Consider the following 26,267-nt stretch of genomic DNA (forward strand, 5'->3'; position numbering starts at 1 on the left):
AAATGGTCTTCCATTTCATTAAGAACATAAAGCATGTTTCATGTTTCATTACAGTATTAGCTCCACATGGTAGTCTCTTTGAAATTAGATGCATCTCATCTTTCTATTTAACATCTTCCAGAATTTAATATGTTCTTCATCATCTACTAAAAGTACTTTTGATATGGACATAGGAAAGAGGCAGAATACAGAATATTTCCATTTAACATCTTTCAGAATTTAATGTTGCTTTTTATCATCAAAAGTACTTTTGATATGGACACGGTGAAGAAGCATGATGACCTTAAGATCTCTAACCTCTATGCAAGTGGATACACACTCATTACCAATAGGGGCGAGACAGGTAAAATAAATGACTGAAAGGAACTAGATGTAATAATAGCATTGCCATAATGAAAAAAATCATAACTAAGCTTAAGGATTAGAGGCATTAGGGAGTACTTGGGGACTGTGGCAAACGGAGCATGACTTTTTCTTTCAAAGAGGACAGCTACTACTTAACTACAACGATTTAGAAAACTGGCCCAGGTTTTGTTTCATTTTTGTGTGTGTGCAATTTTCTAAGAGAAGTCAGAAATTCAGAATTGATATGAAGTTTCCACACTAAAAAAATTTGGCAACTAATTCAAGCATTTTTGAAATGGTGCATGGCCCAAAACCGCTAGCCAAGAGGCCAAGTAAAATACATCTGCCTCCTAATTTATATTCTGAGCCATAGATTCCAGCTTGTGTCCTATACTTCTTTCAGATTTGATCGTGCAAAAGCAGTGTATTCTTACCATACACCAAAGAAAATTTCTGGTTGTATTAGTTTTTGGTTGTTTCATAACCAAATCATTATCACAGATTTAGCAGCTTGAAACAACACAATTTAGTATCTTTGAGTTTCTGAAATTCAGAAATCTGGGCATGGTATGACTGCTCAAGGTCTTGCCTGGCTGAAATCAGAATACCAGCTGAGGATAAAGGTTCTCTTCCAAGCTCATTGGTAGTTGGCAGAATTCATTTCCTTGTAGTTATAAAACTGGGGTCCCCATTTTCCTGCTATTTGTTGGCCAGGAATAGCTTTCAGTTGCTAGAGATAGTAACTGGAGATAGTCACCTGGAGAGATAGGTCATGGCCCTCCTGTTTCTAAAAGATGGCATCATTCTTTAACATTCATCACCACCTCTCCATGTCAGTTTACCCTGGGAACTGCAGAATGCTGCCTAGGTTGTTTGTATATTTTAGTGATTATGAATAATGCTGCAGTGAAATATGATGTACAACTGTGTGTGGACATATGTTTACGCTTGTCTTGAGTATATGCCTAGGGGTAGAATTGCTGGGTTGTATGGTAGCTCTTTAACTTTTTGAAGAACTGCCAGACTGTTCTCGAAAGCAACTGCACCATTTTACAATGCCATGAGCAAGGTATGAGGGTTCTAATTTTTCAACCTCCTTGCCAGCACTTGTTATCTGTCTTTTTGATTCTGGCTATCCTAGTGGGTATGAAGTAATACCTCATTATGGGTTTGATTTGCATTTCTATGGCTAATTTTTTTGGTGTTGCACATTTTGTGGATTTGAACAAATGTAGAATGACATGTACCCCTCATTGTAGTATCATATGGAGAATTTTTCACTGTCCTAAAAGTCCTCTGTGCTCTGCCTATTCTTCCTGTCCTCATAGTTTCACCTTTCCAGAAATCAAACAATCCGTAGCCTTTTCAGATTGCCTTCTTTCACTCAGTTATATGCATGTGAAGCTCCTTCTTATCTTTTCATGACTTGATAGATCATTTCTTTTTAGCACTGAGTAATACTTCATTGTCCGGATATACCACAGTTTATTCATCCACCTACTGTAGGACATCTTGGGCACTTCCAACTTTGGGCAATAATAAATAAAGCTGTTACAAACAATGCATGCAGGTTTTTGTGTGAACATAAGTTTTCAGCTCCTTTGGGTAAATACCCAGGAGCACAATGGTTCGATTGTCCAGTAAGACTATTCAGTTTTCTAAAAAAAATCCCTAAACTGTTTTCCAAAGTGTCTGTACCATTTTGCTTTCCCACCAGCAATGAATCAGAGTTTCTAATGATCCACACATTTGCCAGCATTTGGTGTTGTGAGTGTTCTGGATTTTGGCTGTTCTGATATTCGATCATTGTTTTTAATTTTTGCTTCCCTGATGACATAAGGGGAAGAGGTAGAACATCTTTTCATATGTTTGTTTGCCATCTGTATGTCTTCTTTGGTGAAGTCTCTGTTAAGATCTTTGGACTATTTTTAAACCAGCTTAAAAAAACTGGGTGTTTGTGGAATTTTAAGAGTTCGTTGTAGAGTTTGGATTAGAGTCCTTTATCAGGTGGCCTTTATCAGATGTGTCTTTTGCAAATATTTTTTTCTCAGAAGTCCAGCTTATTGATCGTTTCCTTCCTGGGTTGTGCCTTTGGTGTTGTATCTAAAAAGCCATAATCATACCCAGATCATCCAGATTTTCTCCTGTGTTATCTTCTAGAAGTTTTATAGTTTTACATTTTACCTTTAAGTGTATTACCAGTTTTTTAGTTAATTTTTGTGAAGGGCATAAGGACCATATCTAGGGTTTTTTGTTTTTGCATTTGGATGTCTAATTGTTCCCAGACCATTTGTTGGAAAGACTACCTATGTGCTCCATTGTATTTGCTCTCTTGTGCTTTCAGTTTAATTATATTTATGTGGATCTGTTTCTGAACTCTGTGCTGTTCCATTGATCTGTCAGTTCCTTTACCAATATACTGTGTTGATTACTGCAGTTTTATATAGTATTGAAGATAGTGTCAGTCCTCCAACTTTGTTCTTCAGTATTGTGTTGGCTCTTCTGAGTGTTTTGTTTCTCAATATAAACTTTAATTTAATCAATATATATAAAATATCTTCCTGAGGTTTTGACTTGGGTTTCATGAATCTGCAAATCAAGTTGGGAGGAATTGACATCTTGATAATATTTAATCTCCCTGTACATGAACATGGAACATCTTTCCATTTATTTAGTATTTGATTTTTTTTCTTGAGAATTTTGTAATTCTCCTCATATAGGAGATTTTTTATTTCATTTGGGGGGATGCTAATGTGAATTATGTTTTAAATTTTAAATTTCACTTGTTCATTGTTTTCATATAGAAGAGCAATTGACTTTTGCATACCAACCTTATATTCTTCAACCTTGCTGTAAGTACTTATCAGTTATAGGAGCTTTTTTGTCAGTTCCTTTGGATTGTCTACATAGACAATCATGTCACCTGTGAATGTAGACAGTTTTGTATCTACCTTCCCAATCTGTGTAATTCACTTTACTATATTAGCTAGTATTTCCATTATTATGTTAAAAGAGTGGTGAGAGCAGACGCCTTGCTTTGCTCCTGATCTTATGGGAAAAGCTCTAATTTCTCACTGTTAGACATGATGTTAGCTGTAGATTTTTTTTGTAAATATTTTTATCACACTGAGAAAGTTCCCGTTTATTCCTACTTTACTGAGAGTTTTTATCATGAATGAGTGTTGGTTTTGTCAAATGCCTTTTGTGCATCTATTGATTTGATCCTGCTTTTTTTTTTACCTGTTGATATGATGGATTGCATTAATTGATTTTCAGGTGCTAAACCAACCTGCATATGTGAGATGAATCATACCTGATTGTGGTGTATAAATCATTTTATACATTGTTGGGTTTGATTTGCTAATATTTCAGTAAGAATTTTTGCATTGATTTTCATGAGAAACATCAGTCTATAGTTTTCCTATGATGTCTTTGGTTTTGGTCTTAGGATGATGGTTTGAGAGGTGCCCCAAGGCCAGGAATCTAGGTACACTGGTGGGGGGAATATGTTAAGAATGTTACTAGTTGACTATCAATTTATTTGTGGACCACCTGCCTGCATGAGATGCTTTAATTTTTTTTTAATTGTTATTTTAAAGAATATAAAACTGTATTTCACAAGAAACTGAATCTTCAAAAGGTCAGTGATCCTCGTGCTTGCTGTGGTTTTTTGTTTGTTTGTTTTTTGAATCTCTTGAAGAGTAGCTACAACATTTTTTTCCCATCCAGTGTAATGGGATTTGTAAACACTAAACATTCTAGTTCTTTTATGCTGTTTAGGATGCCATTTAGTATATTATTCTTATACTTTTCGACATTGACTTCATGAGACTCACAACAAACATCTGTTTTTCTTTAATTTTTAGGTAAATACTGTGGTCTGGGGTTGCAGATGAACCATTCAATTGAATCAAAAAGCAATGAAATTACAGTGCTGTTCATGAGTGGAATCCATGTTTCTGGACGAGGATTTTTGGCTTCTTACTCAGTTACAGATAAACAAGGTAATTTTCACTTGATACTGTAGCTCCAGCATTTTATAGTCTATAAAAACAAAACCAAAATGTTTCTTTCAGTACCTGTTATCTAAATTTGGAATAGAGTAGAAAGACTGAACAGTTAATAACAAACAAGTACATAAATTTGACATAAAAATAGATCAGTTTTAGAGTCTAGTAATTAAAAATATGTTAACATTTATATATAAAAGCATATATTTTCTTCTCATTAGTAGAGGAAATACTGATTTTCTATTCTTTATAGTATTGGAACACAAAAATTAATAAGTTCTAAAAACCTGTTGATTATTGAAATGTAGTACATCAATTTAAAGCTGCATTATCTACATGTTACCATTCCATAGTACTGTGTTAAGGACAATGCTACCATTTTTCTCAAAGAATAGTCTCATACCACTAGAAGTACACTGGGTGGCATCTGCGACATTATAAAATAAACATGAAATATTTTCCAAAAATGTAATGTTTAGAATCTGAAGGACGGGCCAAAATCAAGGTCATTAAGTGGAATAGAATGCACAGTTGATCCGAATCTCGAAGATGAAGCACTAGACTTGAATGAAATCTCTCATGCGTTTTGGCCGTTTGGTGTGTGTGTTCATTCCCCTCTGCCGTTAAGGGTGCTGTGCTGAGGAAAGTCAAGAAATGTCTCTAGTACAAGGATATATCACAACAGTTATTTTAGTATTCAACAATAGTTTATCTATGTTTACCACTTAAAATTTTAAAAATATTTTAATTGTATAAGTGAGAAAATTGTCAAGAACCTCCCAGGTATGAAAATGCTAGGCATTGGGAATGACCCAGGGCAATGCAAACTGCTCCTTCTTAGCGGTAGTAGGTTTGAAATAAATATTACATATTTTATTAAAATATTTGTTTAGAATGTGATAGAGAAGAAAGTTGTTCTTTGTGAGGAGGAGCTGCTTCCCTTAGTTTCTAAGCTGTGGAACAAGGTATGAAGGCTAATCCCTAAGGGAGCATGAGAAAGAAAACTCATTGGATGCAGTAATAGGAAGAGAAGAAATTTATGTTAGTGAACAATTAATATCTTTGACAGAACCAGGAAGACTAAGGGAATGTAGTGGTGTAGAAGGGGCACTAGGTAGCCCTGGAAGTAAAGCCAGAGGACCTCTAGCCAATCATCTGAGCTCTGTGAACCTCATCTGCAAATGGATTGGCTGTGAGGAATAAATCTAAATACCTGTGTAGTGCCTCTAGGCACACAACATAGCAGGCACAAAACAAATGTTAGTCACCCCCCGCCCGTTCACCACTGTGCACACAGACACATACTCATTTTCCCCATCCCCTAACGTCAAAACAGTAAGGTAAGAAAGAACATGATGACAGATTTTCATCCTTTCAGTTTTATTTCCCGAAAGTCTCTGGTCGATACATGAGAGGATAGAAAAATAAACATTTAGTTTGCTTCTTATTAAGTTTCTTGGTCTTAATATCATGTTAAATTATTATTTTGCTTCATATTTCTTCCCCTTCTCTCTTTATTATTTGTCGAGATGAAGGTTTTCCAAAAACCTTCAGATAAGTATTTACTCAACAAATAAGTATTTTCTCTTTAAAAAAAAGGGGCGGTGTTACATTTGATATTTAAATTGTGGAACTTTTTGATCCATAAGTGTCTGCATCAAGTTTCTTAAGAATTGACAGTTATTTCAGACAATAGAATCAGTATGTTATAAACTTATGTACATTTACGCCAAATTGACTCCAAATAGCTATGATATTATTTTACATAAATCCTCACTTCCATAGCTTTTAAAAGAATTTCCACCATAATCTGCAAGTTTTTTATAATAACACTTTCAAATCTTACAGTCATCTTGGGAAATCCTCATTTCACAGCTCTCTCCTGAGGGTTGTTTGGGTTTTTGTTTTTTTTTTAATATCCTTGTTCTATCCAATAAGCATTTGTTTTAATTGAAGTTGAGTGAATTGGCTAAATTCAAGAGAAGATGAGTTAAATTTCTTACTACTGCTTCTTGGGTGGCTTTTCGTCACAATTTATTATAATGACTCATTCATTTGAAGGCTGGTTGGTTTTGGTTGAGAGCTCCCCTTTACTTCCATCCAGGAAACGGAGCTGCTGCACTGAATTCCATGAATATTTTCAGGGAACATTGCTGCAGGTCCCTGGCTTAGCAACCTAGTTGTTGAAGGTTTAGAGTTTTTGAGAGTGAAGGTTGTGAAAAGTCTTGCTTCAACAGTGTCTTCATTTGTTAAACTCTCACAAAGACTTGTTAATGTAATAGAGTCCTGATTTGTTAGAAATAGACTGATTTTCATTACTTTATGCAAGAGCCCATTGCAAAATTCTGTTCCTTTTAATGACTTATTTCCATTATGATTGGCATTGAGAAAAGAGCAGTAAATAATACAGATGCAATCATACCTTCATGGGCTTTACAGCACAGAGCTGGACAGAAGATCTTGAACACATGGTTACTTAATTGTAGTTGTGGTATAATGTATTATTAAGTCCAGTAAGTACAGTGAAGGATACATTCACCAGGTAGGGGCCAGAGGGGAGTCGAAAATGGATAAAGAGTAAAGTTCTCCTGAGGATGTCACTTTTAAGTTGAGAACCGAAGGATTACTCAGAGGTTCCAGACAGACAAGGAATTAAGAACATTCTAGGGGAGAGAACAGCAAGTGCAAATGTCTCGTGGTGGGAAGGAGTTTGGGGAACCAGAAAAGGAGCCGGCACAGCCAGGGTGCAGTGACTACATGGCACGCAGGTCCCATTATTCAGGACTTGGTAGAAAATGTAGGGGTTGCAGCTTGACCAGATTTGTGTTTTTTTGTAGCTTCCATGGTTGTATTCTTCTGTTATTTTTAATGATCTTTGAGCAGTAGTTTCTAGTATTTTCTATTAGCAGTTAATTATTTTTTTAAATTTTTACCTGTGAACATCATTTTGAAAGATTGTATCTGCCAGTGGAAGGGAACATTTTCCCATTTCCCCATTGGGTAGCAAGCAGAGACACATAAATACTAATCAGTACTTTTAGTGGTTATGAGAGGATTGGGATTTCCACTTGGAGTTAGTGTAATTCCATCAGATTACAGCTAGACTCTGACATTGAGTTTTTCACCTGAAAATTGAAGATACGTGTGTACCTTAAAGATAGTCTGGACATCATATTAACAACCACTATTTAGAGTTCTAGAGAGAGAAACTCCTAAGTTACTCCCAGTCTTACTGAGAGGCAGAAGAAGCAGCCTGATTTTTAAGTTATTTTAGTTTTACAACAGGTTGCTCAGAAGACATACCTGCAATTGCATGAAAGCTGCAAGTCCTTCAAGGTTCTGTTACATGCCCTAAGTTGGGTGGTGTATCTGTGCACAATTGAAAAGTAATAGTCTGGTATTTCTTTGTGGAACATGAAATCATAACTTAGCATTACTTTAGATTTCACCAATCCAGAGTGTGTAGTCGTCAGTCTAAAGTTTGTTTTTGTGAGGAAAAACCGTAAATAGTTTTAAATTTCCTGTGAAGTAAAATGATCCAGTGTACACGGTAACCTACTTCTTAATTGGAACTCATAAACACTTGTTCATTCATTGCCTGCTGACCCCTTAGAATCTGAGGTCAGTGTGCTTAAGACTTGTGAACAGCTGGGCCTGGGAAATATTTCCATTTGACAGTGTTATTGTTGCTATATGTTAGATTATTTTTAGAGTTAACACCAATAGTGTAACAATTTTCTGATTGCCACATTCTTTAATCACATTTTTGCAAATATTTTCCATTTTATATCAACTTATAAAGGAACCATAGGGCAAAACAGAAAATTTCCTTCTAATAGAGTCCAGATTTCTGTAACTGGTTGTGTGTGTCTCTTCTTTCCTTCATGGAATGTTTTTGGTTTTGAAAATAGAGCATGAATTCCTTAGATTGCTTGCTGCCTTAATTATACAGTAATTTTATAGAATCCTTTCTGTTTTGAGTACTACACTTAGCTAGGTTTCCATTTTTAGTTTTTCCATTGTCTTCCTAATTTTTGTTACATTGTAGCTGGCAAACATTTCAAAACTTTTAAGCTACATAGTAAGATTTTTTAATGCATTCTCAGTTTTCATACATATCTTTAGATTTATCCTTGTTTATACAAAAATGAATGTGTATAGTGTTTGTATGCATAATATAGTACACATGTAGAAAAATATCTCTATTTTGGTGTCCATTTGTAAAAAAAAAAGTGATGATGAGCAAAGTGTTACCAATTTTGCAGAGAAAGCATTTACAAACAGAATTTGTTAAAACGGTGTTAACCCAAAGAAGCAATTCAACTTAAGGGATAGAGTTTATTCCAAGCTGACAAATAACCTGAGAGCACCTTAATGACTTTAGTATTTTCTACGAGTTTCACTTTTCTAGTACACTAGGAATGCTGTGATGGGACTGGATGTGTGTGCGACCCAGTGGACGTATTCGTTCACCGATGCTCTTACTGATGAACTCATTGGTGTCCAAGGTACTACATAGGTTACAAAAGAATCGCTCAGTCTTTTCATGTCCTATGTTCACTTTTTAGTATGTAGATTTTAGGTGTTGACAGGATCGACTTACTCATCTGACCACTGGGTTGAGAGTACACCGAGGGGGAGGAAGGACAGAAACAAAGGTCAGCAAGAAACCTTTTTCCACAATTAAGAGTTTATGGACACTTGAACTAGTGTGGTGGTAGTGGAGGTGTCAAAAACGGGCAGATTCTGAGGTATGTGCATATATGTTCTTAGAAGAGGCTAATGGACATGAAGAAGAGAGTCAAAGATATCTAAGGTTTCTGACCTGAGCAACTTTAAAAAAAGATGAACTTATGTGTGAAGTGCTGAGGCCAGTGATTATAACAATAAATATCAGTAAAGCTCTTATTTCTCAGCTCAGTCATTATGCCGGATCCACTTTAACCAGTCCTACAGTACCAGAAAACTAGTGATACGCTTAAAGTGCAGGACAGTATACAATTTATGCCATTTTTTTAAATAATTTAAATCAAACATTCAACACATACAAAAAATATTTACCTTCCCTCGACCGTGTTCTTAGTAGCTGCGAGCCTTACAGTGATAGTGGTTTTCTGGACAGTTGTTTACTTGGGGAGAGATTTCAAGAAAGACATGTTTTAAGGCTTTTAAAATTCCTGGATTAATTGATGTTTTCTTTTCCTTTCTGGAGTTGTAGAAGTCAGAGTCTATAATCATGACTTGCTTTCTCTGTCTTTACTTGTCTTGGCTACCCTAGTAGCTGTCCATTTTGAATTCCTATTTTTCTCCTACGGAGCTCTGTTGAGCTCCCATGGAATTTCGTTAAGGTAAATCATCCAAGCAGTTTTCATTCCTTCATATTCATAATACACACAGCAGTTTCCTTAGGGATCTGAGTTTTCCCCTTCAGTTTGAATGTGAGTATTAGGAGAGCGTTTTGCATGGCAAGGTACAGAAAGCAGAGGTCACCCTGCACTGCTACCTACCTTTACCTGCTAGAAGTAAAAATTAAGTGGAAATGATTATCATACATATTTTTCTCTTCTTTTTGAATGTGCAAATGTAACAACAGTGACAGACCTGAAATTACAATCACCAAACAAACCCAAGGTAGGTGCACTTTGATGGGCAAATTCAGCACAGAGGACATTGTCTGAGAACTGGGACGTCATCAAAGAGGAGGTGGTGGAGGCTCCTTTTCTTTATTACCCTCTTTTAAATATAGGTTTTCTAAAGCAACTTCTGAAAGCATAAAATAGCTACACAGCCTATAGCACCAAAATGGGCCGTCTCCCCTGTTCACCCTCAACCGAGAAGGAGGTCTCTTCACGCACTGAAGTGGACAGAAGGAGCTTGTGCACAAACAGGCCGTGGTCTGTGCACTCGCTTTCCATGGTCTGGCGCTTGGTTTCAGACACTTTAGGATCGTTCGACCTTGTTAAAAGAAATTGGGAGTTCGGAATAGTTTGCTGACTGCTCTCTGTATTAGTGTGTTGGCTGTTACTGTGGATTGTGTGATTGATTGTAGTGGTGACATCATTAGTGTGACAACTTGTGTTGCCTGCAGTCTCCAGTTGCTGCCATTGTAGCTCTAGCTGCACCTGCAGTTTTTGTAACTGAGAAGTGCAAAGGCCAGAAGAATTAAGCTGTGTTCCTATAGAGTGTCTCACTCCTGATAACTGAGATAAAGCTCAGCCATAAGACTCATGGCTTCTCTCAGCCATAAGATTCATGGTTTTCCTGTTGCTTGGAGAATGAACTGTGAGGACAAGAAAGTCCTCCAGTAGAACTGCTGGTAAAGTACAGGTTTGCTCTGTGAGCAGCAGGACCTCCTAATCCCCAGCCAGGGTGAAACATTCAATGTATGTCAAACACCCCTCAAGTCACAGGACCCTGGGTTCAAGTGTAAGATGAGCTGCACAGTCATCTGTGACATGATTAGGATCACCTCCTGGTAATGTTGGACATACTGGATATATCACTTCCGTTGATGTTTCTGCATGTTCAGATGTAACATGTTCTTGAAGAGATGTCTGTGACAGCCCATTTTTCCACAATAGGGGCAAGTAAGAGACTGGCTCCTCTGAGGTGAAAGCTTCCCCACCCTAGTAGAAGTCAGATCTGCCCTTGTTAATCTGCACTGCACTGGGGGGTCAGTTGCATGCATTGCTGTTGCTGTCGTATCACTTTCACTGGAAGATTTACAAAACTTGTAGCAGATTAAACACTTAGATCTGCGGCCTTGAAACTTTCCTTTTAAACATGCATCACAGCTGACAACTTCATGTTGGGTGGGACATCCTAGTTTAGACAGTGGTGGCACTGCCCCTCCCAGTTGAGTCCCCAGAGAATTTGAGAGCAAGGACAAGTGAGTTGCACACAGTTGCATGTTGTGACTGGAGTTTGAGCACTGCATGGACTTCACAGTAAAGCCCTGTTCTGATCAAGTGTATCCGTAGTTGCCCGGCATCTGGCATGTGGCCTAAGGGAATGGGGCCAGCTGGCAGGCTCCTTGTGGTTTAAATACCCTGCTGGACCACACAGGTACCTTTTAATCCCAATCTATTAATCTTTTTTCCCTAAATTTAATCTTTTTTTCCATTGCTATTTAGTGCCCTTATTACCTGCCCAGCCCCACCCAGTGATTTGAACTTCTGAATCAAAAGTTCAATTTCTAATCTCAGAAGTTGGAAACTCTTTTGGTGAGAGCTTTTGGTAAGGAAAGTGGAAAATTCATTTTTATTAATATAAGGTAAAGATTCACAGAAATAACTATTCAGTTTGTCTGCTTTTCTCAGTCAGTAAACCTAGTAGTAGTGAACCCCTATTCAATCATGTATCCTCTTGAATTCCTTAAAAAACCCATATTTAACCTAATCACCATCCAAATGCTGGTGCTATATAGATAATAACTCATACAATCACTCTCAAAATACCACTTTTCTATTGGTATAACAGGTTTTATGCTCTAGTTCTTTCAAGAAACATTTTAGTTGAATGACAAACACATGATTTCTTCAGAATTGTAGAATAGAATGATCAGTTATCCTGTTGTTGCTGTGGTGGCCATTAATTTGCTGAATTTACAAGGACATCAGTATACGAGGACACGTGTGAGGCGCTATCCCCATCAGAGTATTGGTCGCCCTCAACAAAGTTGTGTGGCCAGGCGTCTACATGTGAAGCCAGTTACCTTTGTGATTGCCTTAGCACGGTCTTCCAGTTTTTTCTCCCTACTGGGTCAGTACATGATTGGACTTAGCCAAACCTTCTAACAATCAGATACTTACTCATCCATGTATTTAATAAATGGTGATTAAAAGCCTCCTGCAATGCCATGTGCTAGGATTGCTGCTGGCGACACAGAGGTGGGGACGAATGGCCTCAGTCTATGTGTAGACCAGGCTTCGTCAAATGATGTTGCTCAGGACTCTGTAATGCATCAACAAACCATTTTGGCCTCTCTGGGACCTTAATTGTTGGAGTCTTGTTAGTGTCCTCCCTGGCTTTCAAGAAACAGAGATGCGTCACTCAGAGAAATGTGTTAATAAAACTAGGATTCACTAGCAAAAAAAATTGTTCACATGTAACACATGCTACTGTGAGAGTGTGATAGTCATCCATTCACTAAAACAAACACAGCAAACCTAAGTACCTGCTGTGCGCTAAAGGTGTTTTGTTTGCCAAGGTCAGGGGCAGCTTCTGTGAGGAAATGACAGTTAAGATGAGACCTTAGAGAGGAGTCAGTTTATCTAAAGGGCAGTTGGAAAGCCTCCGAGACTAAGAGAACAGCATGTTCCAGAGAAGACTAGTGGGGCAAAAAGCCAAGATGGATACAAGATGAGGCTGAGGCAGGACCAGACACTTAGAGACCTTGTAGGACATGTTGAAAACTTGCCCTGTGTCCTAGGAGCAGAAGTTCCTGCCGTGGAAATGTTGGAACCAAAGCCACCTTGTACATACCCTGTGAACTAGGTCTTAATTAGACTAGCTTTTTACTCAGATTTGTTGATCTCTAGATAGAAAATTTAAAATTTTAAAGTTTTGTTGTATTTAGAGCACTGCTTCTCCAACGTTAGTGTTTAAGAATTACCTGGAGGACTTTTTTTTTAAAAGATTTTTGGGCCCCACTCCCAGAGATTCTATAAGTGCGGATGGCGTTCAAGGATTTGAATTTCTAGTTAAGTTCCCAGAAGATGCGGGTGCCGCTGCTTCTGCTGTGGACTGGATTTTCAGTTGCAGCTATTTGAATTAGCTCACCTCTGTTCTAGCATCGCTTTCCCGGTGTGTAAACCACCAAAGGCTCTCTTCTGGTCATACAATAACTAAAATAGTTTTTCTTTTTGGAGGGAGCTATATTTGATAGAAGCCATTTAAAACCTATAAATTATATATATCTGTGTGCCTTCTGTATACAGGGTGGGGCAAAAGTGGGTTTACAGGGTTTTTTATGGAAAATAGTACAATAATGATATGAGAATAAACTCAGTTCCATGTCCTCACAACTGTAAATCTACTTTTGCCCCACCCTGTACATATGTGACCTTGTGAGGTAATATGGTAGTGAACTGCACTGGGGAGACATAGCCCAGAAACCGAGATATTTAAAATGAGAAAGAAATGTTGATTAACAAAAGTTTGTAAAATGTTATTAGTACTACTATGATAGCTGTTGAGATTTTGAAAATTTAGAACAATATTATTTGGGATTTGGAAACAGTTTCATCAAGGGTTAAACCTATGTATTATTAAATCAGTTTTTTATTTTTTGTTTTTCTAGATCTAATTACTTGTTTAGACACTGCATCCAGTTTTTTGGAACCTGAGTTCAGGTATGAGCATGTCTGTGCTTTTTTTTTTCCCCCTTAAATGTATTCTTCATTTACTTCATACTCATTCTTTAATACCCTTAAGATTAATGTACATGGTGACACATAGGAGGGGGAACCCCCCAAAAGAACAGGAATTATGGTCTGGAGGGCAGGCCCCTTGCAGGACAGGCTTCCCCCGCTAGGTGAGTGTGCTAGGAACCCATCTGTATCTGTGTACCAGGTGGCATTGTGAGAGGCTGCATTTGGCTTCATTGAATTTTTTTTTGAAGGCTCTTTCAAACAGATTTGCCCATTGCATGATGGGTGATTTTACAAGCATACCTATCCACACTGTACTAAATATTTAGCAGTTTTTGATAAAAAATGGAGTGATGCCCATGCCCTACCCCCTCCAATTTACCTGGTTTCACCCTGACCGACTTTTTTTTTGTTGTTTCCACAAAATGAGAAAAATCCTCAAAGGGAAACATTTTGCCAATGTGGAAGAGGTGAAACAAAAAACAGCAAAAGCACCTAGCATCAAAATTGACAAGTTCAAAAAGTTTTTTGCGCACTGGAAAAAAACTTCTCAATAGGTGATCAAGTGCAGAGTATTTTGAAGATGACTAACGTTTAAACGTGTAGGAACAAATACATGATTTTTTTGTAAATAAATTACTAACCTAAATAAGGTATTCTAAGACCTCACTCAATCAATAAACCAGAATCTATTTAAAGCCACTGAGTTGCTATGTTTAAATTTTTCATTCCTTATAGCAGTTGGATCTTCTTCACAAAAGTGAAACTAGTAGCTCTTCAAAATCTGGCAAAACTGCTGGAAGAATTATTTATCTTTTCTTTTTTTAAAGAAGAAGAGTGTGGTTTAGGCTATTACGGAATTTCAGTGTTCTTACCCAAATAGCATTGCTACAATGATTTCCCTGCTTTGTGCTCTTATCTCTTGCTTAGACTAGAATCAACTTCTCATGATTTCCTTTCCATTTCTGACCTTTGCTGGCTTTATTCTGCTATCGCATTGCTGCTAGGTTGTTTCCTAAAATACCTATCTCATCATTGCCCTGCTTACAGATCTTCAGGTGTGCCTAATTAGGACAAAAAGTCATCCAGATTCCTTAGCTTGGTTTTCAGGATCCTGTCCCAGGTTCTTACGCTATTTTTCTAGCTTTATCTCAAGCACTCATGTTAAAACATCTCTGGATTACTCACACTGCTGTGAGCTCTATGATCTTTTGCCTAGAGTCACTTTACTTTTCTCTCTGCTTGGCAAAAATCATTCTCATCTTCTAAGGTCATCCCACTACCTTGCAACTTGCTACCTCTTCCACAGAGAACCTTCACTTTGTCTTCAGAAATGGTTTTGTCTCTGCAGGGTGGGTGCGTTTTTCAGCCCTGGTAGGGCATCCTGGTCTGCAGAGGTAACCCCGGCATCAGTGGACAGCACACAGCCCTGCAGAGGGGCAGGTGTCTGGGGCCCTCCACTCTCTAGCTCCCCTGTTACCACCCAGATAGAAGGTGCTAACATCCCCTCGCCTGGACTACCACACTGTCTGCCTGATTCTGCCCCAGCTTTCACCCATGGTTCCTTACATTCTCTTTTCTTCCCAGGAGTCACAATACTCTTTTTAAAAAATATGTATCAGATTATATATATACACAGTCAAAATCCTTTACTGCCTTTCTATTTTTATTCAGAAATATATTCCAGACTCCTCACCAGCCCACAAGGCCTCTGCATGACCTGGCTCCTGTCCACCACTGTAGCCTTCTCTCCAGCTAACCTGTGCTGACTGCAGTCTGCCTGCACCAGTGGTTCCCAGTTCCAGACACACACCGGCCGTCCTGCCTCGTGGGCACGGTGTTCCTTTCACCTGGGCTGCATTTCCTTCCACTTGCTCCAGTGGCTGCCATTAGTTCTCTGCCGAAGCTTCACTTCCTCAGAGCCCCATCCCCTACTAAGGCCGTGCAGAGGCCTGTGTATGAGCACAGACTCAAGCCCATCTGCCACTCGCCAGCCATGTGACCTAGGCACACATTTCCTTGGTTTCCTCATTTATAATATGAGGATAATAATAGTACCTACCATGTTGGGTTCTCACATGGTTTAAAGTACTTAGGATGCTGCCTAACCCACAGTGAGTTTACCGAACACTTGTATTACTTTTATTAAGTTAGATTCCTGCCAGTTATTTCAGAGAATCCCTTTTCTTCATAGTGGTATCATAATCTGATTATTTGTAAATCAGTTTAATGTCTTCCCCCACCACTGGCATGTAAACTCAGCGAGGACAGGGGCCTTGGGTGTCTGGCTAACTTTTGTAAATGTAGTTCCTGGCACAGCCCAGCACTTATACCGTGGTAGGTATTCTGGTAAATGTATTGAGTGGGTAGGTGAGTGAGTGAATGAACACCAAACATTCTTTTAGGTCAACATAAATTCGATCAATAGAGGGTTGGCAAAATAAATTATGGTTTGTCCACAAAATAGAATATCATGGACCTACTAAATATGGTAGATGGATCTTACAATAGGAATGTGTCTGTATTCATCATGAAGTAAAATAACCAAAGCTGTAAAGTATGAGACAACTTTTGTGAATTTGTAGGTGAAGTCGTGTCTGGGGGGATGGAGGGAGGTCTGAAGGGGCATTTCAGGAGCGGTGGTTCTCAGAGTGTATGATTACGGCACTTACATTGAACTGCAGACTGAACGTGTGATGTCTTTGGTCTTTCTTTCCCAACACTCAGCGGTATGTGTCCTTTAACTCGTGTTTTGTTTCACAGTAAGTACTGCCCAGCTGGTTGTCTGCTCCCTTTTGCTGAGATATCTGGAACGATCCCTCATGGATATAGAGATGTAAGTTGGATGCAGACGTACGTTCAAGTTGTGATAGGACTTTGTTATGTTTTTAAACTTCAGAATAGGTAGATGTGTACCCATTGTATGTCTTTGATGTTTTTTCCAGGGATTACTTCTTTGTAGTAATAGGTCATGTTTTATTCTTCTAAAAATTTGTTCTGTGTTACAGCATCAATAATCTGTTCAATGTTTATTGAGAAGACCACCCAGATAAACTAATTTCTGAGGAAGTGTCTTATTTGTGAATTATCAAAAGAAAATTTAAAAATTGATCTTTCTCTTTCCCTCCCTCAAGTCCTCACCGCTATGCATGGCTGGCGTGCATGCAGGAGTCGTGTCCAACACCTTGGGTGGCCAAATCAGCGTTGTGATTAGCAAAGGCATCCCGTACTATGAAAGTTCTCTGGCAAACAACGTCACCTCTGTGGTGTGAGTATGTGCGCTGTTTACAGTGAGCGTGCCGAGCAGGGTGGGATAGGGATTCAGGAGGCCTCAGCAGTGCAAGTTGGTGGTGTTCAAGAAGCACCATTTGTGCGCTCAGCACTTACCTCTTTGTGCGTACCTGCCTGAATATATTGAAAAGTACAGGCAAGGTCAGGCTGCTGTGGCTTACTCTCTGTCAGAATGGTAGTCATTTGTAAAGGTGATTGGTTTGTTTCTTCTTTTCTAAGTATTGAGAAAGCCTGGAATAAGAGTCTAGAAGTATGTTGTCAAATCTTCACTTCATATTAAAGATCAGAAGGTGTAAACTACTCTGTTTCTTATAGTCTCTGTGACCCAAGATGAATTGAGGATAATTGTAACACTTTGAATATAAACTCAATTTGAAATAAATCGGAGGTTGTGGTAGTATTTTGAATCCCCCTTCTCATCCCCAGAACATATTTTCAGGATGTATTTTCATGGTCTACATTCTACTATTTTACAAAACTTAGAGTAGGCATAAAAAGCAAGAGCAGTTCAAACATTAAATAGAAATACCGTACTCCTGATTTGTTCTTGTAAATCTTGCCTCTTCGATATGCCCAGTCCTGCACACTGGACTACGCCTGTTTGAAACGAGCATCTCTTCAGGGGTCCTAGGCCAGTTTTCATTCAGAAGACTGGAGCGTGGTCCACAGCCACAGCAGCAGAAAGCAGGAGTCAGCACACTTTTCTGTGAAGGACCAGCTAGCAAATATTTTAGGCCTTTATGGGCCGCATGGCTCTGTCACTCTTTTTTTATGTCATTTACAACTCTTTAACCATGTAAAAGCCATTCTTAGCTCACTGGCCGTGAAAAAACAAACCGTACATGGGCTCTCTGCCCATCGATACCATACAGCCAGCTACCTTTCCTTCTTTTGGTTTCTTCTGGATGCATTTATGCTAATCCTTTCTTCTTTTCCCCTGTTCTACCTTTAGACATACATTCTTTTCCATGAATTCTCTTTTTCGTATTTAAAAATCAAGGACAAGTTGCATCCACTTGTAATACTGATTTAAATGTGTTGACGACAGGAGCACACACTGGTGATTTCCGCTCCTCCAAGCTCCTTAGAGTCCTCTGACCTACCACCTGGCGACCTAGTCACTAGCCTCGCCCCCGTGTTCTCCTGTAACACATGCAGACTCAGGAGTAGTTAGCTTTCTGCTGTCTACCCCAGGACTCCAGAGCCTGTTCGTCGAGAATTACACCCTGCAGTGCACCCTCCACCAGACGCAGTGCCACAGAACAGGTTTAGGAGTCGGCTTATTTCATGAAAAATATGAAATGAGTGTATAGTCAAGGTTACGTGGACACATTTGCATAATCATGTGTGAGACAAGGAACTAGGTACTTGTGGAGAGTTACTTATGCTGACTTCAGAGGTTCTGCTTAGGAATGAGACTTTTTTTGTTAACTAGGAACATTATCAGTCATCCGATATATAACTGGAGAATAGTGTTAGTTGTTTATACAGCAAAATAAAAACAAGAAAAGCTTTACTGGGACAAATTTGGGGAAATTATGGGTTATGTGATACGTCACCAAAAAAAAACTTTCTCTCTTTCAGGGGACACTTATCTACAAGTCTTTTTACATTCAAGACGAGTGGTAAGCTTTTCATGGACTTTATAACGTACTGTAATTTGTACAGTAGCTAATATTTCTTGTACACTGCATGTCAGGCACTGTGCCAAGTGCTGTTCCCTGTACTTTCAGTTTAGTTGTTACAATAACACTGTGAGGTAAGAAGGGCATTTAATATATAATGAATGAGAAAAGCTGGATGTTTTATATTAATAGGAAAATGGTCACGTAAGCAAGGAAAGATTTTTGAACGTGTCTAAAGAAGTAATTTATTCATTTCACTGAAAGTATTTATTGAGTGCCTTCTTTTTATTTGTCAGATACGCTACTGGTCTTGGAATATAACAGCAGAATAAGCGAAATTCTGCTTTCCTGGAGCTTACATTCTGGTAGTGAGAAATTGACAATAAACTGTGAATAAGTTAATTATTGTTTACAGTCTACTATTTATGATATAAAGGATGTAGAAAATAAAACAAGAAAGAGTGGGCAATGCAGGAGGCGTCATGGAGGATGTGACGTTTGAGCAAACACCTGAAGAAGTTAAGGGTGTGAGTCACCCAGTGACCTGGGAGCTTGTCCCAGGAGAGGAAATGTATCTCCATTAAGCCAATGGTTATGGCCCTGGCTGGTGTGGCTCAGTGGATTGAGCATTGGCCTGCAAATCAAAGGATTACCAGTTTGATTACTGATTGGGGTACCTGCCTGGCTTGTGGGCCCAGTCCTCAGTTGGGGGTGAGAGCTCAACTGATCCAGATGTTTCTCTCCCTGTCTTTCTCCCTCCCTTTGCCTCTCTCTAAATAAAAACAAAATCTTAAAAAAAAAACCCCACAAACTAATGGATATGGCTCATGAATAAATATATACAGTTCCTCATAAGACATAAAACATAGACCCCAGAAACACTGGCCTAGTTTGGAAATTTTGCTATTACATTGTTATTATTTGTATAATGTATGTTGATTAAAGGTACAATAGAAAGTTTGTAACGGACAAGTTTATGTAGAGTTTAAATTTATAGCTGGAAACCCAGTTACCTTTCTTCTTTTGTTGCCGTTTCAGGTTGTTACGGAACACTGGGGATGGAATCGGGCGTGATTGCCGATCCTCAGATAACAGCCTCATCCGTGCTGGAGTGGACGGACCACACAGGCCAAGAGAACAGTTGGAAACCCGAGAAGGCCAGGCTGCGGAAGCCAGGGCCTCCCTGGGCTGCTTTTGCCACTGATGAGTATCAGTGGCTACAGATAGATCTGAACAAGGAAAAGAAGATAACAGGTTAAGAGGCATAACTTTTTAGAATAATTTATGATCCTGATTTTATTTGAAACGTAGCGACGTCTAAGATTTTTATAGAAAATTAAGTCACTGCAAATTTAATTATGTGGTTTTAAGTTTTCTTTACTGTTGTTAATATTACTGAAAATGGTTTTATAAAAACATGCCAGGAGAGGCATTCATATTTGAGTCTTACTAGCTTTTCTTATTGTAATAAGATTTCTTTCAAGGTAGTGTTTTACTAAAGTGATCTTGAGGCATCTGAAATACCATCTATTATAGTCATTGAGTGAAATTTATGTTGAAGGAGTCGATAAGTGCTATAAGTAATATTCCACATGAGCTGAATGCAAATTTAATTATTTAAAGCAGTTTAGCAAATGGTCAAAATAATTTGTTGGGATTGGTTTTGTTAAAGATGTATTTAGCTTTGGTGCTGAAAATAATACCAGTAATTACTTTTAATATGTTCATTTCCAGAAAGCCATTCTTACTCATAGGGTGCAACGTATTTTATAATGATATGAACACAAGAATGGTCCTTTAGCAAACACAGAATGGTCCTTTCCCTTGGTGTGCACGTAATTCTCCTGTCTCCGCAAGGGAACAAAGCCAAGGATTCCGTTACTGTTATAATGAAAAAGCTTGCACTTAGGTAGGGTAATGTGTCATAGGCAAAAAGTGTTTGAACAGTGTGTCTTAGGTGTTCATGTTTCAGTAGTGAACCAACCTAGAGGATCAGAGTGGCACACTATGAAAGCAACTCTCCATTCCCCACCAGGCATCGTGACCACGGGCTCCACCATGGTGGAGCATAATTACTATGTGTCGGCCTACAGAATTCTCTACAGTGATGATGGGCAGAGGTGGACTGTGTACAGAGAGCCTGGTGTGGAGCAGGATAAGGTAAAATGATTAACAGTGTGTTTGTAAAAACATGTTTAAAAATGAGCCTTTGCAAAAAGTCACAGGAACAGTCCTGTGTAATTTAAAAAGTTAAATGTCATTTGGTCTTACTCTGCCCTCTTCTGGTTATTTTAGGTGGTGTTAGTTATTGACATTAACCCTCCTAAGTTCAGGGTAAGAAATTGTCAGTGGTGGCTTTAGGTCCTTTTTGAAGATTGTACAGGTTAAGTACTTTACTGATTCATGTTTTCACCACATCTTAACTCATTTTTTTACAATAGATAATTTATAAGAAAATTCTAAAAGGGAATGTACCATTTCTTGTCTTTAAAAAGCTTTTCTTTTCAATGCACAGAATGATGGAGAAACCTAATTCGTTCCCAGATTTCTGCTTTGTAGACAAGGGGGACAAGAGCTAAAGGCAAAAGTACATTAGTTTATAGGATATTTTAGACTAGAAAGATCATTTCAAGATCATCTCAGTGACTTTGTCTTAGAAAAGTTCACTGTTTTTGTACTTGACGAATTTCATTAACTCCTGTAAGTTTTTCTATCTGAAGAATTTCCTTAACTTCTGTGTCATTATGAAATTGTTGTTTTCATTAACAAAACATGACAGTGCTGGAATGTTCCAGATCAGATAAGGAGCGGAGGGGAGGCCCAGGTGGCTCTCGTCCAGCTGTTTTATCACTGTCACCTGGGCTCCCGGCCCTTGGCCCACCAACAAGGTCTTGTAACTGGGAGAGCCCCTGATTTTGAGCATGTTTTTAATGAAACTTCATTATGAGTTCTGTTTTAGCTATATGATACTATCAATTCTCTATCATATATAAAATTTACTCATATATCTTCAATTACCACTTTTCTCATCTTTCTGTTCAGTAACTGCAGGAGCTTCCTATAATCTTTCACATGGATCTAAACTCTTCTGCTGTTATTCAAGGCCTTCTTTCCTCTCTTCTACTTGATACCACATGAACTTCATCTTTGGTGAGCTTACACCCACTGAAGCAAATAACAATATTGTCTCCATTTCTGTCTTCTGCCTAGTGCCCCCACACTTAACTACTTTTTACTATTAGCACATCCATATTTATTTGTAATCTACTTATTACATATATGGGATATAGTTAATTTTTTGAAGTTATGAGTTATCCATGTTTATATTATAAAAACATCTAAAAGCGAATTATAGTTCTGAAAAAGATTTTTTTGTTTCATTTTGAAAGATAATTTCAGAGTTGAGAATTCTGGATTGACAGTTCTTTGTTTCAGCGCTTTAAATACATTGGTGCATTCTTTTCTGGTTTGCATTGTTTTTAGCAAGAATTCTGCTGTCATTCTTAACTCGTTTCTCAATATGTACCACATCTTTTTTTCCCCCTTGGCTACTTTGAAGATTTTCTTTTTATCATTTGTTTTAAGTAATTTGATTATGATGTGCTCTCTGTAGTTGTCTCCCTGTCTTCTGCTTGGGCTTTTCTGAGCTTCTTGGATCTGTGGGTTATAATTTGCATGGAATTTAGAAATTCAATTGTAGGCCATTTTTTTCTTCAAATAGGTCTCCTCCTCAGCTGTAATTACATAAAGGTTACGACTCTTGAAGCTGTCTTAACAGTTCACGGCTGCTATTCATAGTTTTAAACTTTCTCTGTATTCTAGTTTCAGAAATTTCTATTGTTTCGTCTTCAAGTTCTGTAGTCTATTCTATAATGTTTAATCTGCTATTAATCCTATCTTTTAAGATTTCTTCCATGTCTGTACTCAACATGCTCATGCTTTTTGTTACCTCTGAAACATACAGAGTATGCAATAATGCTTAATGCCCTAGCCTACTAATTCTGTCTACTAATATGTCATATCTAGATCTATTATATTGATTGATATTATGGATCATATTTCACAAGTCTAGTAATATCTGAGTGGTAGCCAGACATTGTGAACTTTACACTGTTTGGCACTAGGTTTCGCTTTTTATTATTCCTTTAATTTTGTTTGAGCTTTATTCTGGGATACAGAGTACTTGAAAATCATTATCTTTTCAAGGCTTGCGTTCTAGCTTTATTAGGCAGGACTTGAGCAGCCTTTTGTTGTAATTTTTCCCCACTGCTGAGAAAATAGTGTTCTAAGTACTCAACCCAACATTCCCAGGTAATTACAAGGTTTCTTCATTCTGCTATTGGCAGTGTGAGCCGTTCTCAGCCCTGTGTGCTTCTCAGAATTATTTTACTGGCTCCTGTCTAGTGGTTTTTTTTTTACTAGTCCACACATAGTTTCTTCGTGTACACGCAACTGAAAATCTAATGGGAAACTTCCTACAGATCCTAGAAGTCTCTCTGCAGCTTTCTTCTCTCCGTGCTCTGCAGATTCCCACTGCCTTGGCTGCTCCACCTCTGAGGCGTCTCGGTTCCCTGACACCCGCTCTCTCTAGGCACTATCGGGTCAATAGAAGGGCTCACCTCATTCGTTTCCCTTTCCTCAGGGGTTATTGCTACCTGCTGCCTACTGTCCAACATTGAAAAAACATTGTTTCATATATTTTATTTGATTTCTCAGAAAGTTAAGGCAGAGGGTTAAGTCCAGTTACTGTTAGTGTATCATGGGTCGAAGTGGACATCCTTGCATTGAATTATATGTGAAGTGACAGTTTTCTTGTCTCTCGTTAGCCCCTCTGCTTCCTCTTCGAACTAAAAACAAACCACTTTGATTTTAAGTGGGTGTTCCCTTACTAATGGTCTTTAGACACTGCCTACACGGCCGGGTCTGAAGGAACGGGGGAGGGCCCTTTGTTGCTCACTAGACCCCTCTGTGTAAGTCAGAAGTGACAGGCTCCAGTCACTGCTCTATCAGTGACCGGCTGCGCAGTCCCTTTCTGCAAGCTGCGGTTTTCTGGATTCTGTCTGTTTCATAGGACTATCATGAAGAGCAACTGAGGTAATTATATAAAATGCTTTGTAATTAAGAGCTCTCCCTTTGTAAGGCATTATCATTATTTGCTTGAAATAGTTGAGGGAATGAGATGGTACTTGAGATCGTATTTTTCCACAAGGATTATTCATATAATACATTTGTTGCTGTTACAGTCATTAAATTCGGCAGGTAACGGATTCACTATTCTGGTTCAAAGAGGGACAAGAAAACAGAACGTGAGAACTGTGTTGACGTAGTTTATCCAGTAGGTGGAGGCGTGTATCTGTTGTGCTAGTGTATGTTCACTTTCAGTGTTTACTGAGAAAAAAACTGATGAGTTGTACACAGTACAGCATTTCTTCTGAGATCTCATATGTTCAATTATACTTTACTTTGGAAATAAAATCAGCATATTTAAATAGTTGGTAATTCCACCGATCTGGCGTTACTAATTTATTAATAGCAATATACCATCTCATTGCTATTAAAGCTCTTCCCAAGTTAGCGAGTTAGTGTTCTTCTGTTTATCATCTTAAAATCATTGTTATATTCTGTATTTTTCCTTTATAAATTTTTTATGAAGAGTGTGCAGCTTAATAGTTCTCCACATTCTAATTAAATTATTTTTTTGAAAATTAGTTTTTATTGTCATACTTTGCAGATCCCATGTAAGCCCCACAACAAACCCAAACCAAACCATGTTTCAGTGGAGCAGCTTAGCACCGGCCTCTGTGGAAGTAAAGTGTCGATGTTTCTGTTGTTTTTTTAAAGATATTTCAAGGAAACAAAGATTATCACCAGGATGTGAGTAATAACTTTTTGCCACCAATCACTGCACGTTTTGTTAGAGTGAATCCCACCCAGTGGCAGCAGAAAATCGCCCTGAAAGTGGAGCTGCTGGGGTGTCAGTTCATCCCTAAAGGTAGAGCAACAGTGTGTTTCAGACGCGTTACTTTCATCAGACTAATTAAAAATGTTAAGTGCTGTTCTCAGAGAAAGTGATCAGTAATCAAGGGTTTGACCCCTAATTACATTATCTTAAAGGAACTTTTAAAAAGAAACGGTTACCCTCTTAAAAACTTGGATATCAAAATGATTTCCAGAATTACAAGTAGGAGAGAGGACATCATTGATGAGATGAAGTAATGAGATTGCTTTCCAAATCTCGTCTCAATCTTAATAATTTTTAATCAGGTCTCATGTGATACAGTATTTATCACATAAGCACTGATGATTGCTTATAATAGTAACCTTAGTCTAAGTGATATTTACTTTGAATAAATTAACAGTGGGAGTAACTTCAATACTGTATTGTAACAACTTTGTTTACTGTTGTACTTCCAAGAACTGCCAAAGTGAATGACACATAGTGGGCCCTCCATAAATGTTAAATGAATTGATAAGTACTATATCAAATTGCAATGAAATTTTTATAGCTTTAGAGTTCAGCATCATTCATTCTCTGTTATTTTCCTTCTTAACAAGATTACTCTCAGTTTAATTATTTAAAAACTGAGAAGACCCAGTATGTTTTTGCATTTAATACAGAGGATGTTTATCCTTTACATATTTCTCTCTGACATTTAAAATTACTGTACAGAGTTAATTATTCTAGGAGATAGTAGAGACATTTAAATATTACTTTAATTATGTTTCTTTGTAAGCAAAGTGTATAAACTTTTCTGAACCATTTTGCAAGGTCGTCCTCCAAAGCTCACCCAACCTCCACCTCCTCGGAGCAGCAGTGACCTCAAAAACACCACAGCCCCTCCAAAAATAGCCAAAGGTATGCGTCCTTTAAATGTGAGAATTTCATATTCCCTGGATTTGTGGTATAATTTTCCATAAATATGTGCAAAGTATTCTAAAGTAATTTTATTACTTTGAATCCAGTTGATGTAGATAAAAGAATAAAGAGTTTTAAAACCTTTTTTCCAAGGTCATGCCCCCAAATTTACTCAACCACTACAACCTCGCAGTAGCAATGAATTTCCTGTGCAGACAGTACAGACGACTGCCACTCCTGATATCAAAAACACTACCGTAACTCCGAATGTAACCAAAGGTGGGTAAACCCAGACATTCACACTTGCTACAGAGTAATGTTTTATTTTGTTTTCAGCTTTTCAACATTGCTAGCTTTAAACTTTCGGTTTCTTTTCCTCAAACTTGGGTTTTTTAAGTATAGCAAAAAAAACTGATTCCCTTCCTTGGGAAAAATCTAATGCTTTGCTCTAAGTTCTATTCTGTGGAACCATGTAGAATTGTTCTTTAAATATTTAGAGATTGTTGCTGTATTCTAGGCCTCCGCTTGCATTTTTTTTTTGTCCTTATGTAGCTAAACATGGGGAGTCTCATGCCTCGAAATGTTTCTAGAAATAATTAAAAGCCTAGCAGTAAACAGACCTTTTTTTTTTCTTTATTATATATGAATTTGCCAGATAGGGGACCTGGCAAAAAAAAAAGAGAAAAAAGCAGACATTGTGGTGAAAACTAATGCTTTTTTAAAAATACTCTTGAGTTAACATACTCATTTTTTTTAAAGTTTGGTCTCT

The 26,267-nt window shown here is 38.0% G+C and overlaps 1 protein-coding gene and 1 pseudogene across 4 annotated transcripts in view; one reads left to right on the forward strand and one right to left on the reverse strand.

The window, feature by feature from the left end:
• The window catches only part of DCBLD2 (discoidin, CUB and LCCL domain containing 2), an 87,594-nt gene that overhangs the window by 44,171 nt on the left and 17,156 nt on the right, over nucleotides 1-26,267 (forward strand). For 3 of the 4 annotated variants that reach the window (XM_053663072.1, XM_053663073.1, XM_053663074.1), the window contains 10 exons: nucleotides 4,212-4,349; nucleotides 13,657-13,708; nucleotides 16,490-16,562; nucleotides 16,861-16,994; nucleotides 18,602-18,642; nucleotides 19,681-19,896; nucleotides 20,618-20,802; nucleotides 24,484-24,634; nucleotides 25,412-25,498; nucleotides 25,652-25,777. In XM_053663072.1, the coding sequence (XP_053519047.1) occupies nucleotides 4,212-4,349; nucleotides 13,657-13,708; nucleotides 16,490-16,562; nucleotides 16,861-16,994; nucleotides 18,602-18,642; nucleotides 19,681-19,896; nucleotides 20,618-20,802; nucleotides 24,484-24,634; nucleotides 25,412-25,498; nucleotides 25,652-25,777 (1,203 nt within the window). The remainder of the gene's footprint in view (nucleotides 1-4,211; nucleotides 4,350-13,656; nucleotides 13,709-16,489; nucleotides 16,563-16,860; nucleotides 16,995-18,601; nucleotides 18,643-19,680; nucleotides 19,897-20,617; nucleotides 20,803-24,483; nucleotides 24,635-25,411; nucleotides 25,499-25,651; nucleotides 25,778-26,267) is intronic. The other variant, XM_037154971.2, reaches the window with a different exon arrangement.
• On the reverse strand, nucleotides 10,048-11,265 carry LOC119056513 (E3 ubiquitin-protein ligase KCMF1-like; annotated as a pseudogene).

The sequence above is a fragment of the Artibeus jamaicensis genome, unplaced genomic scaffold (genome assembly GCF_021234435.1).
Source record: "Artibeus jamaicensis isolate MK-2021 breed Jamaican fruit bat unplaced genomic scaffold, CSHL_Jam_final contig_3126, whole genome shotgun sequence".
Classification (NCBI taxonomy): Eukaryota; Metazoa; Chordata; class Mammalia; order Chiroptera; family Phyllostomidae; genus Artibeus; species Artibeus jamaicensis.